Genomic DNA, 13,018 nt, shown 5'->3' with positions numbered 1-13,018 from the left:
GCGTGTGTGCGCGTGTATACCCCGATACACCCCCAGGAAAGGCAGGGGGAGAAAGGCCGTTGCTGCCCGCTTCTCTCCCCCTGCCTTTCCTGGGGTCTAGAGCCCTGCTGCCGGCCCTTCTCTCCCCCTGGTTATCGGCGCCGCTGCCCGTTCTGTCCCCCTGACTATCTGTGCCGGCGCCCCATTGCCGGCGCCGATAGCCAGGGGGAGAGAAGGGGCAGCGGCACCCATTGCCTCCCTCCATCCCCGGTGGCATAATTACCTGATGCCGGGGTCGGGTCCGCGCTGCTGCAGGCCTCCGGCGTGCGTCCCCTTCGTCGTTACTATGCGCGGCGCATGACGTCATGCGCCGCGCCGTGCAGCGCATAGCAACGACGCAGGGGACGCACGCCGGAGGCCTGCAGCAGCGCGGACCCGACTCCGGCATCAGGTAATTATGCCACCGGGGATGAGGGGAGGCAAGGGGGCAGCGGCGCCGGCAATGGGTGCCGCTGCCCCTTCTCTCCCCCGGAAACTACACCCCTCACGGAATGTAATGAGGGGTGCAGTGAGAATTTACACCCCACAGGTGTCTGACAGATCTTTGGAACAGTGGGCTGTGCAAATTAAAAATGTTATACAGCCCACTGTTACAAAGATATTTTGCTGTCCTGGCACCATATGGGCTTCCTAAATGCGACATGCCCTCCGAGCAAAATTTGCTCTCAAAAAGCCAAATATGACTCCTTCTCTTCTGAGCATTGTAGTTCGCCCGTAGTGCACTTCAGGTCAACTTATGGGGTACTTCCATACTCAAAAGAGATGTGGTTACAAATTTTGGGGGGTATTTTCTGCTATTAACCCTTGCAAAAATTTGAAATTTGGGGGGGGAAACACACCTTTTAGTGATTTTTTTATTTTTTTATTTTTTGCGTATGTAAAAGTCGTGAAACCCCTGTGGGATATTAAGGCTCACTTAATTCCTTGTTACGTTCCTCAAGGGGTCTAGTTTCCAAAATGGTATGCCATGTGTGTTTTTTTTTTTTTTTTTTTGCTGTCCTGGCACCATAGGGGCTTCCTAAATGCGACATGCCCCCGAGCAAAATTTGCTCTCAAAAAGCCAAATATGACTCCTTCTCTTCTGAGCATTGTAGTTCACCCATAGTACACCTCAGGTCAACTTATGGGGTACCTTCATACTCAGAAGAGATGGGGTTACAATGTTTGGGGGGTATTTTCTGCTATTAACCCTTGCAAAAATGTGAAATTTGGGGGGAAACACACATTTTATTGAAATTTTATTTTTATTTTTTTACATATGCAAAAGTCGTGAAACCCCTGTGGGGTATTAAGGCTCACTTTATTCCTTGTTACGTACCTCAAGGGGTCTAGTTTCCAAAATGGTATGGCATGTGGGGGATTTTTGCTGTTCTGGCACCATAGGGGCTTCCTAAATGCAACATGCCCCCCAAAAACCATAAAAAAAAAAAAACGTACTCTCCAAAATTCCCTTTTCGCTCCTTCGCTTCTGAGCCCTCTACTGCGCCCGCCGAACACTTTACATAGACATATGAGGTATGCGCTTTCTCGAGAGAAATTGGGCTACAAATTGAAGTATACATTCTCCTTTTTCCCCTTGTAAAAATTCAAAAATTGGGTCTACAAGAACATGCGAGTGTAAAAAATGAAGATTGTGAATTTTCTCCTTCACTTTGCTGTTATTCCTGTGAAACACCTAAAGGGTTAAAACACTGACTGAATGTCATTTTGAATACTTTGGGGGTGCAGTTTTTATAATGGGGTCATTTGTGGGGTATTTCTAATATGAAGACCCTTCAAATCCACTTCAAACCTGAACTGGTCCCTGAAAAATTGTGAGTTTGGAAATTTTGTGAAAAATTGGAAAATTGCTGCTGAACTTTGAAGCCCTCTGGTGACTTCCCAAAGTAAAAACTCGTCAATTTTATGATGCAAACATAAAGTAGACATATTATATATGTGAATAATAAAAAAAAAAATATTTGGAATATCCATTTTCCTTACAAGCAGAGAGCTTCAAAGTTAGAAAAATGCAAAATTTTAAAATTTTTCATCAAATTTTGGGATTTTTCACCAAGAAAGGATGCAAGATACCACAAAATTTTACCACTATGTTAAAGTAGAATGTCATGAAAAAACAATCTCGGAATCAGAATAACTAAAAGCATTCCAGAGTTATTAATGTTTAAAGTGACAGTGGTCAGATGTGCAAAAAATGGCCGGGTCCTGAGGTGTAAAATGGCTGGGTCCTTAAGGGGTTAATTAAACCCATGCTGAGAAAGTGGTGCAGTTGCCCATAGCAACGAGTCCGATCACATTGAAAAATGTAACTTACAATCTGCTTTCTATGTTTTGATAAATCTCCCTTGATATAGGGATTTTAGCATCCAATTGTAGGAGGCTGTCAGAGCTTAGGGAACGCTCGCCACATTAAAGGGGTACTCCGGCAAAAAACATCTTATCCCCTGTCAAAATCTGCTCTATCTTGTGACTGGCGACTACAGCTGCGCCCCCTCCATTCAGGTTTATGAGAGGAGGCGTGACGTTGATGTACTAGCCGGCACGCCCCCTCCCATAGACATGAATAGAGGGGGCGTGGCGTGATGTCTCAAACATGGAAACTCCACGCTTCCGTGTTCTGGACACCGCTGCTGCTGACCCGCCTTTTTCTGCCTATAGGTCTTCAAAACTTAGTCCTCCAAATGTGTCTGCAGTAATATAGAACTTTGTAGACAAGCTGATGGATTGCTGCTGTACCACTGTTTCTGTGAACCTGCTTGTCTTAAGGAGTAAGAACAGAAGTGCGGAGACATCGGATGGATGTGCACGGCTTTTCACAGTACTTATGGGATGTGCGTGCAACAGGGCATTGCTCCACATTGATAGCAAATCTTACATTAGCAAGAGGCTGTCTGTACAAAACCAAAAAAGGTCTACATCTGCCTAGGCCAGCTACAGATATAAACACTGCAGGGATGTGGAAATCTTATCCCCCGATGCCCAGGAAATGTAGTTCCAGGCGTCGGGCAGGTGAATTTTTCATAGATTTAGCCCTGTATCGGGCAAGCAGGGCCGGACCATGGGCGCAAGTCTGCACCTCACACCAGCGTTCAGGGTGTATGGAGCAGGCTACTGACTCCTGCCCGCTCCATACTCTGCGGCCCCCAAGCTGATTTCAGTAGTTTTATGTTTATAACATCATATCCCAGAAAAAAATGAAGCTAAAAAGTGTTCAAAAAGTCTGATCAATACCATAATGGTACCGATGCAAACAGCATATTATGACCCAAAAAATTAGCCCTCATGCAGCCCTGAAACTATTTTTTCAGATCACCTGGTGTCAGAAAGTTAAAGGGGTACTCCTCTGGAAAACTTTTTTTTTTTTTTATCAACTGGTGCCAGAAAGTTAAAGATTTGTAAATCACTTCTATTAAATAATCTTAACCCTTCTAGTACTTATCAGCTGCTGTTATGACCCACATGAAGTTCCTTTCTTTTTGAATTTCCTTTCTGCTTGACCACAGTGCTCTCTGCTGACACCTCTGTCCATTTTAGGAACTGTCTAGAGTAGGAGCAAAACCCCATAGAAAACCTATTCTGCTCTAGACAGTTCCTAAAATGGACAGAGGTGTCAGCAGAGAGCACTGTGGTCAGACAGAAAGAAAATTGAAAAAGAAAAGAACTTCCTGTGGCTCATAACAGCATCTGATAAGTACTGAAAGGATTAAGATTTTTTTAATAGAAGTAATTTACAAATCTTTTTAACATTCTGGCACCAGTTGATTTAAAAAAAAACTTTTCCAGTGGAGTACCCCTTTTACACAGATTTGCAAATTACTTCTATTTAAAAATCTTAATCCTTCCAATACTTATCAGCTGCTGTATGCTCCAGAGGAAGTTGAGTTATTTTCAGTCTGACCACAGTGCTCTCTGCTGACACCTCTGTCCACGTAAGGAATTATCCGGAGTAGGAGAGGTTTGCTTTGGGGATTTTCTCCTTATCTGGAGTTTCTGACATGGACAGACATGTCAACAGAGAGCACTGTGGTCAGACAGAAAAGAACAACACCCCTTCCTCTGGAGCATACAGCAGCTAAGTACTGGAAGAATTAAGATTTTTTAAAAGAAGTAATTTGCAAATCTGTTTAACTTTCTGGTACCAGTTGATTTAAAAAGAGAAAATATCTATATTTTCCAACAAAGTCCTTCTTTAAAATAGAGAGAAGAAAACTGCACTTATTCAGGCCATATCTGATGCTGTTTATTCATAAATGGTGGGAACGAACACAGATCAGCGGGTGTGTTCTACTGGTGTGGTGCAATAATGTTTCACAGAGGCTTCTTCTGGCTCACGGAGGCCTTATTTATTTAATTATATTTTTTTTTTTTGTAGATTCATGGCAACTAATGACTTGATGACCGAGCTTCAAAAGGACTCCATTAAACTGGACGATGATAGTGAACGTAAAGTCGTAAAGATGATATTAAAGCTTTTGGAAGATAAGAATGGTGAAGTTCAGAATCTAGCTGTGAAATGGTATGTTACATTAAGTCATTTGAAGCTTTTTTTTTTTTTTTTTCCAAAAACAATAGGACTTTATAAAGCATCCAATGTGGTATTATATAAATTACATTATAGAGGTTAAACATTAAATTGTGAAAATGTGTTTGTTTTAAGTTTGTTATATAACTTTCTCCCTCTTCTTTGAGTTGCAGTATCAAAATACGTAACAGATATAAAAAAAAAAATGCTTATGTTTTCAAGAAGGTCAGTGCTCCCCCTCTTTCTTGCAATCCTGTAACTTAATGTAATTTAGCTGGACGAAAAAAAGGAATAATTCCGGAGGAAATTAGTTCTTTTAATAAGAAAAACAACTTTTGACCTGGTGCTCAGATATGTCAAGTTCTGATTGCACTAGGTCTCACTCCTGAGACCTGCTGCAACTGCTAGCTATGAGCTGAGGAAGCGAGCAGAGTTCCACTCACTCCTTGGCTGCCCGGAATATCCAACATTTTTTCTATTCAGGTCTATCTGCCAGTGTTTCCCAACAATGGTGTCTCCTGCTGTTGTAAAAAATGATGGGAGTTGTAGTTCTGCAACAGCTGGAGGCACCCTGGTTGGAAAACGCTGCTCTATGCAGACATGTACAGAAAAAGAGATCCGATATGCTGTCCAGGGAGTGAGTGGGGTGCTGCCATCGCTTGCTTTCCTGGCTGATAGTCATCACAATGGGAAAGATTTATCAAAACCGGTGTAACCAATTAGTTTGCTGCTTTCATTTTTTTTAGAGCCTCTTTCAAAAATGAAAGCAATCTAATTGTTTGCTATGGGCAACTGGTCACCTTTTCCTCTGCACAGGTTTTGATAAATCTCCCCCAAAGTGTCTTAAGGTGCAGTCCAAACTTTTGACGTGTCTAGGCAACATGTCATTAGTTTTTTTCTAATGATAGTAACCCTTTAAAGGGCCTGTAGAGGATCAGAAAAACATGGCTGCTTTCTTTTAGAAGTGTTGCTTTAAATGTCCCCTCATTTTAAATGTTGTTAAATCACCCTCGTTAAGTTTACTAATGTTGCTTTACTAGACACAAATAATGGACCGTTGTGGTGCTGTTTCTGGAAAAAAAAAAAGCAAGTCCATTTAACTCTTTAAGGACGCGTACTTGTATGCCCTGCGCCCGCTCCCGTGCTATAACACAGGGTCACATGGTCATAGCAGGTCGGACCTAGCAACGTCCGGGACCCGTGGCTAATACAGGACATCACTGATCGTGGTGATGCCTGGTATTAACACTTTAGACATGGCGATCAAATTTGATCGCTGTGTCTAAAATGAATAAAAATGCTTCCCAGCAGTTCAGTCGGCCTGATCGGGACCACCGCGGTGAAACTGTGATGTCCCGATCAACTGAGGACACACAAGTATGGTCCCTACCTTCCTCCTTGGTGTCCGATCGGCGATTGCTTGCTCCATGCCTGAGATCCTGGCTGGAGCAATAAAGCCCCGATAACACTGATCAATGCTATGGCATAGCATTGATCAGAGTCTGCAGTCAAGGTATTGCATGTTATAGTCCCCTATGGCATCGCCACGTGTGTAAAAGTCCAAACTATAAAAATACGCATGGTCAATGGTGTACACGTAAAAAAAATCCAAAGTCCAAAATAGCATATTTTTGGTAACTTTTTATACCATTAAAAAAAATGAATAAAAAGCAATCAAAAAGTCCCATCAAAACAAAAATATGGTACTCCTAAAATCTTCAAATCACTGTGCAAAAAATTAGCCCTCATACATCCCTGTATGTGGAAAAATCAAAAAAGTTATAGGGGTCAGAAGAGGAAATTTTTTAAATGTATTAATTTTCCTGCATGTAGTTGTGATTTTTACCAGAAGCAAAGCAAAATCAAACCTATATAAGTAGGGTATCATTTTAATTGTATGGACCTACAGAATAAAGATAGGTGTCATTTTTACCGGAAAATGCACTGCGTAGAAACAGAGTCCCCCAAAAGTTACAAAATGGAGTGTTTTTTAAATTTATTTAAAAAAAAATTTCTTTCAATTTTGTCCCACAAATATTTTATTTAATTTTTTTGGTTTTGCTGTTGATTTTTGGTAAAATTACTGATGTCATTACAAAGTACAATTGGTGGCCCAAAAAAACCAAGCCATCATATGAGTCCTTAGGTGCAAAATTTAAAGGGTTATGATTTTTAAAAGGTGAGGAGGAAAAAACTAAAGTGGAAAAATGCTGAGTACTTAACCCCTTAAGGATGCAGGTTTTTTTCAGTTTTTGCATTTTCGTTTTGTCCACTTTACCTTTTAAAAATCATAACCCTTTAACTTTTGCACCTAAAATTTCATATTATGGCTTATTTTTTGCGCCACCAATTTTACTTTGCCGTGACATTAGTCATTTTACCCAAAAATCCACAAGTGAAACGTAAAAAAAATTAATTGTGCGACAAAATTGAAGAAAAAATGCTGTTTTGTAACTTTTGGGGGCTTCCATTTCTACGCAGTGCATTTGTGATAAAAATTACATCTTATCTTTATTCTGTAGGTCCATACGATTAAAATGTTACTCTACTTATATAGGTTTGATTTTGTCATAACTACGTGCACGAAAATGTATACGTTTAAAATAACTATGCAATGAATGACTCCTTCTTACTTGCTTTATTTCAATAAACTTGATATGTTTGATACTAATCCGTTTAAAATTATCATCCATCCTTATAACTTTTTATTTTCCGCGTAAGGGCAGAAAAATTAATATTCATATTTTTTTTTCTTGTGCTATAAAGTGACAAAAAATACGCTATTTTGGACTTTGGAGTTTTTTGGGCGTGTACGCCATTGACCGTGCGGTTTAATTAACAATATATTTCTATTGTTTGTTTATTTACGCACACGGCGATACCACATGCATGTGTTTTTTATTTAGTTTTTTTTTTAAATGGGAAAAGTGGGGTGATTCCAACTTTTATTAGGGAAGGGGTTAATTCATCATTAGTTTATTTTTATTTTTTTTTTCACACTTTTTTTTTTTTTGCTATGTTATAGGGGCTATAACATGCATTACATGGATTCCTAACACTGATCATCGGCATAGAACTACATTGCGGATGATCAGTGTTATCGGGGCTTGACTTCTCCTGCCTGGATCTCAGGCATGGAAAAGTCAACCGCCGATCGGACGCCGAGGAAGCAGGTAGGGGACCTTCCTTCGGCATCCTAGCTTATCATGACACTGCGGTTTCACCGCGGTGTTCCCGATCAGCCCGACTGAGCTGCCAGGGTGCAATTTTTTTCAACTTTTTCAGCTCTGTATGTGAATCCACTGCGCTGAGGCAGCTTCCAGGTGTACACAGGAAATCGGCACATGCGCAGTGGAGTCACATACAGAGCGGGGAGGGGAGGGGATGAATATGCATAAGCCGGGCTGTGCTGCCGGCTGAGCAGTGGTGATCTCACAGTGCCAGATGAAGGCAGTTAACCCCACCCGTGCCAATTAGAAGGTTATTTGCATATCTGGAATAATGAAGATAACGAGAGAACTGCAGGGCAGATCGGGGCATGATAGGCATCATATTGATCAGCGTCCCCCACACTACCAGCCAGTACCTCTGATTTAGTGACAGTTTTCCTTTAATTTAGTCACTGAAAGAAGCCATGGGAACTGTGTGTATTATTTGGTCCTCAGATTGTATAAGTGTATCCTCTTTATTTTAAGTGGGAGATTTCTCAAACCCTCATAAACAGGAGCAGTTGCCCATAGCCGCCAATAAAATTATAAAAAATAAGACACAATCTCCACTGTTTCTTTGCACAAGGTTTGAAAAATCTTCCTCCCATATGACCAACTTTTACAAAGAAGTAAAAACATAACTAACTTCATCTCGAATTTCATATATTTTTATTTTAGTCTCGGTCCTCTTGTAAGCAAAGTAAAAGAATATCAAGTTGAGACTATTGTGGACACTCTCTGCACTAATATGTTGTCGGACAAGGAGCAGCTACGCGATATATCTAGCATTGGACTGAAAACTGTGATTGGAGAGCTTCCGCCGGCTTCCAGTGGTGAGTTAGAGAACAGTCCCCTGATACTGGATACAAAGCATCACATTTGACTATCCTGTTGAATCATCTGTTTTGAATCATGATTTTAGTTTTAACAGGACAGACAAATGCAGACTCTCTTTTTTCTGTCATGTCAAAAAACAAGATCCTGAAGGATCAGTTTTTCTCTGCCCTTAGGATAAATAACAAGGAGAAAGTGCTCTTCTCTCTAACCTCAATGGTTTCCTGTCCCTATGGGAGCTTGGAGTATGCCCCTTTTTAATGTCTCTTGGCTGTGCTCTCCCTTAGTTGGTCTGGGGCCCTGCATCTTTTTGAGGTCAGAAGACCCCAGGAATGGTCTGGACTCACACTTTTCCCATCATTCCATGTACTCTGCCACGTGTGAGCCAGACAGGTTTCCTTTCCCTGGGGGCAGAATCCCTCTGCAGGTAGTGCTACAGTCTTGTAGCATACATGTACACAGAAACATGTTTTTGCTGTAAAGTAACATACTTTATATTTTTATGTCCTATTTTGTTTTACAGTATAGTAAGCAAATAAGATATTTAACAATCATTTTTGTTACACAGGATCCGCTTTGGCTGCAAATGTTTGCAAAAAAATTACTGGACGTCTCACAAGTGCTATTGCAAAGCAGGAAGATGTATCTGTCCAGCTGGAAGCTTTGGACATTATGGCTGATATGCTGAGCAGGTAAAATTTACATTGGCAGGCTTTATTCTGAACATTAGCATTGGACAAATCTTATAGGGGTACTCCAGTGTGGAACTTTTTTGAACCATCATCCTGGGGCTGCCGGAACCTAAAACAATGCACTTCCCATCCTTTGGTGCAGTCATCCTCCTGCTTCCCGATGGTCAACATGTCACATACTATTCTGCCCTAGTAAGAAGACCAGTGCCGGAGCTCAGTATGTCACCCTGCAGATCAGCCTATCTCTGGCTGAGACGAGACATTACTTTGGCCAGTGTGGGGTGTAAAACTGCGCCCCATGCATTTCTGCGTCGGCCCCTCACCTCAGCTGTCTGAAGATTTCCGAACATACAGTGAGGGGAGGGGGAAGGCGGAGCCATGCAGGACGCAGTTTTACACCTCGCTCCTGGATGTAGATTTTGACAGCTACGTCCAGGGGGCTGTGTGAGCGGCGCTGTGCACCTCCCTCAGGAGGAGAGGGATTCTCACAGCCTCGCTCCTGGACATAAATTTTCATGCCCCCCCCCCCCCCCCTCAGGAGGAGAGGGATTCCCACAGCCCCCTGGACGTAGATTTTTACAGCTGTCAAAATCTGTCCAAGAGCGGGGCCTAAAGAATCTATGTCCCTCCTCCTGAGGTACGGGCGAGGAGGGAAGTCTGTACAGGACTGAGGGAGGTGCAGATCTGCGTCCTGCATGGCTCTGCCTTCCCCCTCCACTCGCTGTATGTTCGGAAATCTCAGGACAGCTGAGGGAAGGGGCCGATGCAGAAATGCATGGGGCACAGTTTTGCACCTCACACCAGCAATTAGCTGATCAGCAGTGGGACGTGTTCACACCAGCAACCAGGAAGAAGACTGCATTGGAGGACCGGAGCAGCGATACTGAGGATGATGGTTTAAAAAATAAAAATAAAATCTATGCTGCAGTATACCTTTTAATGTTGTGTACACACACACACACATTAGGATGCAGACAGTGCTTTGTGTTTCAGTATTGCGTTGTGGCTGGTTTCACGTGTTACGTGCACAATTTTATTTTTATTTATTTAAATATGGACACATGCATCCTGGTTGATATACACATTTGTTTCTTCAGACAGGGTGGATTGCTTGTTAATTTCCATCCTTCAATTCTGAGCTGTTTGCTTCCTCAATTAACAAGCCCAAGACTGGCTGTAAGGAAAAGAACTATTATTGCACTGGGTCACCTGGTTATGAGTTGCGGGAACATTGTATTCATAGATCTCATTGAGCATCTCTTGGCAGAGCTTTCTAAAAATGATTCTATGTCTACCACAAGGACCTATATACAGTGCATTGCTGCTATCAGTAGGCAAGCAGGACATAGGATCGGTAAGTTAGGCTTGTAGCATTTATATGTTTTGTGTTTATTTTCTCACTACATTGTGTAATCTGAACATGGTATGAAATTCCTCTTGCAGGTGAATATTTGGAGAAAATAATTCCGCTTGTGGTTAAATTTTGTAATATTGATGATGATGAACTGAGAGAATACTGCATTCAGGCTTTTGAATCATTTGTTAGAAGGTCAGTGTGTTTTTCGTTTTTTTAATTTTTTTAAATGAACTAAAATCAGCCATGTACAAAGCCATGACTCGTGTCTACATAACAAGAAACATTTTGGGCATGTAGTGGAAAAACCAAATTATTCTTACCTACCCCATTCCCCTGCAGCACCTGGTCCCCCGCAGCTCCGGTTCCAGGGACTTCTGGTTCCTCTCTGCATCTATTTTCTCATTTTTCTGAGATGTGTTGGATCACGACCTGCCTACTCAGCCAATCACTGGGCACATTGGTGTTCCACCTCAGTCAGTGAAAGGCTCAGCAGGCAGTGTCACTTGGTGAACAGTGAGGACTGGGAGCTGTCTGAACAGCAGCTGCTGGAGATTATGTAGAACATGCCCCCACCCAAATCTAAAAGCTTCTCTGCCCCCTGGACAACCCCTTTTTACTAGTACAAAATTACTTTTTGTGTTAATGTTCCTTTTAGGTGCCCCAAAGAAGTATATCCACATGTATCCACTATAATAAATATCTGTCTTAAGTACCTTACTTATGATCCAAATTACAACTATGATGATGAAGATGAAGATGAAAATGCGATGGATGCTGATGGTGCAGATGATGATGATCAAGGTAAGGGGTTCTGTGTGAATTAACATCGATAAGGCAATACTGCTTTGGGTTAGACAAGTGATAGAAAATTGGGCCAGGCTGGTTTGATATTGTGCGAAAATTTGCAACAATTAAAAAAAAATTGCACGTTAGAAGAAATTACCATATTAGCAACCAGACGAATTTCTCCTGAACGGTTACACAGATTTTTGCCTGGTAAGAAGTTTTACTGCGAATGTCCCTGTTTCTATATACCAGTACCGTATATTCAGGATAGTGCAGGTGTGACCTCTGTTGTCAGTTTCCCTTTTAAGAACTGTGTTTTTAATGTAGTTACTAGCTTAATGTGAATGAATTATGCTGTTATCGGATGCATTGATACATTAGTAAGTTCTGACATTATTATTATTAGGACTACATTGTTGCAAACCTCTTTAAAAGTGTAAAAGTCTAAACCTTTTATCTCTGGTTGTAGGAAGTGATGATGAGTACAGTGACGATGATGATATGAGCTGGAAGGTGCGACGTGCAGCTGCCAAGTGCCTGGATGCTGTGGTCAGCACTCGCCATGAGATGCTTCCAGAGTTCTACAAGACGGTCTCTCCAGCATTGATAGCCAGGTTCAAAGAACGTGAAGAGAATGTTAAAGCTGATGTGTTTCATGCATATCTATCACTTCTGAAACAGACCAGGCCTGTTCAAAGCTGGCTTTGTGATCCTGATGCGATGGAGCAGGGAGAGACTCCTTTGACAATGCTGCAGAGCCAGGTTGGTGTCTTTTTCTACCTTCCTGTTTATTGTAATATAATATTATAGGGCAGCTCCCTAATATATTTTTATTTCCTTACAGAGTACCTGTCATCAACAAAAACTTTTAATATGTTGTTCATAATCATTAATGAAGACATATTGTAATATATCTTCATTAAAAAATATTAATATTTATACCAGTTTTTTCATTTTATACTTTTGGCCACTAGGGGTCTCTCTTCTATGCCTGGTCTGCAGGCAGCTTCCTATGCTTTTCAAAGTAAGTGTACAGCTTTTAGGACTAATGCTGAAAGGGCTCTGGTCCTTCCACAGGAAGTTCAGGACTCGCTCCCAGCCTGTGAGCTACAAGCCTACACATGCCTCTCATATAACAGCCAGTCACCTCCCCCTCCCCCCTGCTCTGTGTTCTCCCTGCCCCTCACCACACGTTATCTTATACATTGTATTATCTCACTGCACTCCCTGCTCTGTGCCCCCCCCCCCCCCCCCCCCCCCCGACATTCATCTTAATTACTGCCTCTATAATTGCTCCCCCCGCCCCGGGTTCTCAGCATTTACTTTTTAGTGCAGAGACACACAGGAGAGAGAGAGACAGGCTGCTGTCCCTCTCCTGTACTTAGTCTGTATTTCCCAACCAGGGTGCCTCCAGCTGTCGCAAAACGACAACTCCCAGCATGCCCGGACTGCTGTTGGCTGTCTGGGCATGCTGGGAGTTGTAGTTTTGCAACAGCTGGAGGTACCCTGGTTGGGAAACACTGCTGCAGAGGGAGAGCAGCATACAGGAAGACTGGCAGAAGCAGAGTCCCGGCCAGGC

The 13,018-nt window shown here is 42.1% G+C and overlaps 1 protein-coding gene across 1 annotated transcript in view; it reads left to right on the top strand.

Annotated features, from left to right (window-relative positions):
* The window catches only part of CAND1 (cullin associated and neddylation dissociated 1), a 36,194-nt gene that overhangs the window by 7,949 nt on the left and 15,227 nt on the right, over positions 1-13,018 (top strand). The window contains exons 2-8 of the mRNA XM_056574198.1: positions 4,412-4,555; positions 8,449-8,603; positions 9,173-9,296; positions 10,394-10,650; positions 10,740-10,845; positions 11,309-11,454; positions 11,909-12,201. Coding sequence (XP_056430173.1) covers positions 4,412-4,555; positions 8,449-8,603; positions 9,173-9,296; positions 10,394-10,650; positions 10,740-10,845; positions 11,309-11,454; positions 11,909-12,201 — 1,225 coding nt within the window. The remainder of the gene's footprint in view (positions 1-4,411; positions 4,556-8,448; positions 8,604-9,172; positions 9,297-10,393; positions 10,651-10,739; positions 10,846-11,308; positions 11,455-11,908; positions 12,202-13,018) is intronic.

This window comes from Hyla sarda, chromosome 4, assembly GCF_029499605.1.
Source record: "Hyla sarda isolate aHylSar1 chromosome 4, aHylSar1.hap1, whole genome shotgun sequence".
In the NCBI taxonomy this organism is placed as follows: Eukaryota; Metazoa; Chordata; class Amphibia; order Anura; family Hylidae; genus Hyla; species Hyla sarda.
The sequence above is the reverse complement of the archived record's forward strand: the minus strand, read 5'-3'. Positions and strand labels throughout refer to the sequence as shown.